Here is a 3881-nt window from a genome sequence, read left to right on the forward strand (position 1 = left end):
CACTGCACTCCAGCCTGGGCGACAGAGCGAAACTCCGTCTCAAAAAACAAAAAATCAATTAGAAAACGAACAGAAGACTAACGTTTCACCACAGAGATATACAGATGGAAAATAAGCACATGAAAACATGTTAAACATCATTAGCCATTAGTGAAATGCAAATTAAAACCACAAGGACATATCACTACACACCAATTAGGAAAGAAAAAATAAAAAATAATGACAATAGCAAGATATGGTGAAGATATGGAGAAAATTGATCAGTCATACTTTTCTGGTGGGAATGCAAAATGGTATAGCCACTCTAGGAAATAGTTTGGCAGTTTCTTACCAAAAAAAACAAAAAAAAAAAAAAACAAAAAAAACCCTAAACATACACTTACATATGACTTAGACTTGCAATTGCACTGCTGGGCACTTTTTCCTTTTCCTTTTTTCCTAGAAAAAGGAAAACTTATTGCTACATAAAAATCTGCTCAGAAACATTTATGGATACTCCCAATTCAATGCTCTTGAGAAACAGGAGTTTAGTGACTCTATACATGTTTGTAATAGCTCAAACTTGTAAACATCCAAATTTCCATCAATAGATGAAAGTTAAACTGTGGTACATCTACACTATGGAATATGACTTGGTCATAAAATGGAACAAACTATCAACACATGGAACATCTCCATGGCTCTCAAAGGCATTATGCTGAGTGAAGAGAAGCCAATCTCAAAATGGATACATACCATAGGATTCTATTTATATAACATTCTTTTTTCTTTTTTTTTTTGAGACAGAGTCTCACTCTGTCACCCAGGCTGGAATGCAATGTCACGGTCTTGGCTCGCTGCATCCTCTGCCTCCTGGGTTCAAGCAATTCTACTGCCTCAGCCTCCTGAGTAGTTGGGATTACAAGCCCCAGCCACCACACTTGGCTAATTTTTGTATTTTTAGTAGAGATGGGGTTTCACCATGTTGGCCAGCTGGTCTTGAACTCTTGACCTCTGGTGATCCACCCACCTTGGCCTCCCAAAGTGCTGGGATTACAGGCGTGAGCCACCAGGCCTTGCCATCTATTTATATAACATTCTTGAAATAACAAAATTACAGAACTGAAGAACATATTGATGATCGCCAGGGATTAAAGATAGTATGGGTAGTGAGTGGTTGTGATTTAACGGGATAGTATGAAGGATCCTTGTGGCGTTGAAACAGTTCTGTATCTAGATATTGTGGGATTGATTACTTCAATTTATACATGTGATAAAATCACATAAACCTACACATAATCAAAAATAAATGCAAGTAAAACTGTTGAAATCTTTAAAAAGTCTGTGGATAATACCAATGTCAATTTATTATTTTGATATTATACTATTGTTACAAAAAACATTACCATTGGGAAAACTAGGTGAAGTCTACACAGGACCCCTGTGTACTATTTTTGTAACTTCTTGTGAATTTATAATTAGTTAAAAATAAAGATGCTTAAAAATAACCTTGGCAATTATACCCACATTAAGCCTGTTGCTTTTGTCATGAGTTGTTTCTGGACTCTGTTCTGTTCCATTGAGCTATTTGTCTACCCTTGTGTCAATATGACAATATCTTAATGTAGCTTTATGATAAATATTGATATATGGGAGAGAAATTCTCCAGTTTTATTCTATATTTAAAAGATTGTCTTAGCTTTACTTGGAACATCGCATTTCCACATACATTTTGTAATCAATTTCCACCCCAAAAAAGCTACTTGGAATTTGATTAGAAATAAAATTATATGTCATAATCAATATTCTTTTGCAATATAGAATATTCTGGTCCATGAACATTTTATATCTTTCCATTTATTTAAGTCTTTCAAAATTTATTTCAGTTACGTTTTTGCAGTTTTCAGCATAGAGGTCTTGTATATCACTTATTAAATTTATTAATACATATTGGATGTTTTGGAGCTATTCATTTGTAGAATATACATAGAGATATAATAGATTTTTGCATACTTTCATTGTATCTTTCAACTTTGATAATTTCATTTATTTTTATACTATTATGTATTAATTTAAATTTTTATGCATCCAGTCATGTAATCTATGAATAATGATAGATCCAATCCCAATACATTTAACGTGTTTTGTCTTATGTATTTACAACTCATGCATTTTATTATACTTCCTAACTTCTTGTAAAATAATAAGTAGAAATAACGAGGGCAGATATCTTGTTTTATTCCTAATCTTGAGGGAAAGTTATAATATTTCACCATTTTATAAGATTTTTGTCTGTTTGTAGATTATCTTGATCAAATTAAGGGCATATTTTCTTTCTATTCCTAGTTTTCTGCCCTTTTTAATTATCAATGTGTATTCATCCTTTAATTGCAATAAATTAACATGAACTTCTGAATTACTAGACTTTGAATTCTGGATTATTTTAATCACATTCCGATTTATTTCTTTAGTGACTCTAATGTATCAGGCCATCTGCTAAGTACTGGTAATATAACAATGAACTGTCATAGAGTGAGTATAAATAAGTATTTCTGAAGTAGAACTACAGAGAAATGACTAACTGTGAACACAATAAATACCAAAGAAAAACTACATCTTATTAAAATAATAAATGTAAGCAAAAATTAATTGATTACAATCATTAGAATAATTTAATGCAGATATTTATGCACAATTCAATTTAAATTATTTTTATCTTTCAGATTTGGGATAAAGGTTTAGCAAAGATGGCTAAAGCATGGGCAGACGAGTGCAAATTTGAACATAACAACTGTTTGGATAAATCATTTAAATGCTATGCAGCTTTTGAATATGTTGGAGAAAATATCTGGTTAGGTGGAATAAAGTCATTCACACCAAGGCTTGCCATTACGGCTTGGTACAATGAAAGCGAATTTTATGATATTGATAGTCTGTCATGTTCCAGAGTCTGTGGCCATTATACACAGGTAAATATTTGACATCTTTATTGATTAGTTCTTATTTGTGTATATTTTAATTGCCAGAATTTATTTCTCTGTGTGTAAAGTGCCTTTATTTTTCAGGCTGCCTTTAAATTTTTTCCCTTATCATAGGTCTTGAGCAATTTAATAATAATATACCAAAGTTTTCTGTATGTTTCTTGTGCTGCAGTTCACTGGCCTTTTTGAAGTCATAAGTCAATAGCTTAAATCAAATTTAGAAAAATGTTGGCCACTGTTTCTGAAAATACTTCTTTCTCTCACTCTCTCTCTTCCCTCGAAGTGGGAAGTTCTCTTCTCTTCAAGTTACTCATGTAGAAAGTCACTTGAAGTTTGTCCACATAAATTGATGCTCTTGTCTCTTTCTTTCTTGGTTTTTTCTCTCTGTGATTAATTTCAAGTAATTTTATCGCTGCATCTTTAAGTTTGTTGATCTATTCTTCTGTAATGTTTAGTCTCCTGTTAATCCCATTCAGTTTGCTTTCCATCTTGCACCTTAAAGTTCGTATCTCTACAAATTTAATATTTTTACATCTTCAATGACTATACCTAATATGTTTGCTCTTTCATCTAGCTTTTTAAGCATCTGAGATAGAGTTGTAATAATTAATATTTTCCCTGCTAGCTCTAGTATCTGTGTTAACTCTGTGTTAGTTTCAATGGATTGATTTTTCTCTTCATTATGCATCAAATTTTATTCCCTCATATCATGTTGGGTAAATTTTATTATATTCCCAATATTGTACATTTTGCCTTGTTGGGTGCTGTATTCATCTGTATACTATAAATATTCTTGAGCTATCTTTTTGGGTACAGCTAAGTTACCTGCGACATATTCGATCCTCTTTGTTCCTGCTTTAAAAATATGTTAGGTAGAATAAAAGTAGTGGGTTTTTTTTTTTTTTTTTTTTTTTTTTTTTT

General features: G+C 31.8%; 2 protein-coding genes across 8 annotated transcripts in view; one reads left to right on the top strand and one right to left on the bottom strand.

The window, feature by feature from the left end:
- The window catches only part of CAPS2 (calcyphosine 2), a 120659-nt gene that overhangs the window by 72031 nt on the left and 44747 nt on the right, over positions 1-3881 (bottom strand). The window lies entirely within an intron of this gene.
- GLIPR1L1 (GLIPR1 like 1) overlaps positions 1-3881 on the top strand; it is a 38524-nt gene that overhangs the window by 6710 nt on the left and 27933 nt on the right. For both annotated transcript variants that reach the window (XM_025402077.1, XM_025402078.1), the window contains exon 2: positions 2703-2948. In XM_025402077.1, coding sequence (XP_025257862.1) covers positions 2703-2948 — 246 coding nt within the window. The remainder of the gene's footprint in view (positions 1-2702; positions 2949-3881) is intronic.

The sequence above is a fragment of the Theropithecus gelada genome, chromosome 11 (genome assembly GCF_003255815.1).
Source record: "Theropithecus gelada isolate Dixy chromosome 11, Tgel_1.0, whole genome shotgun sequence".
Lineage (NCBI taxonomy): Eukaryota > Metazoa > Chordata > Mammalia > Primates > Cercopithecidae > Theropithecus > Theropithecus gelada.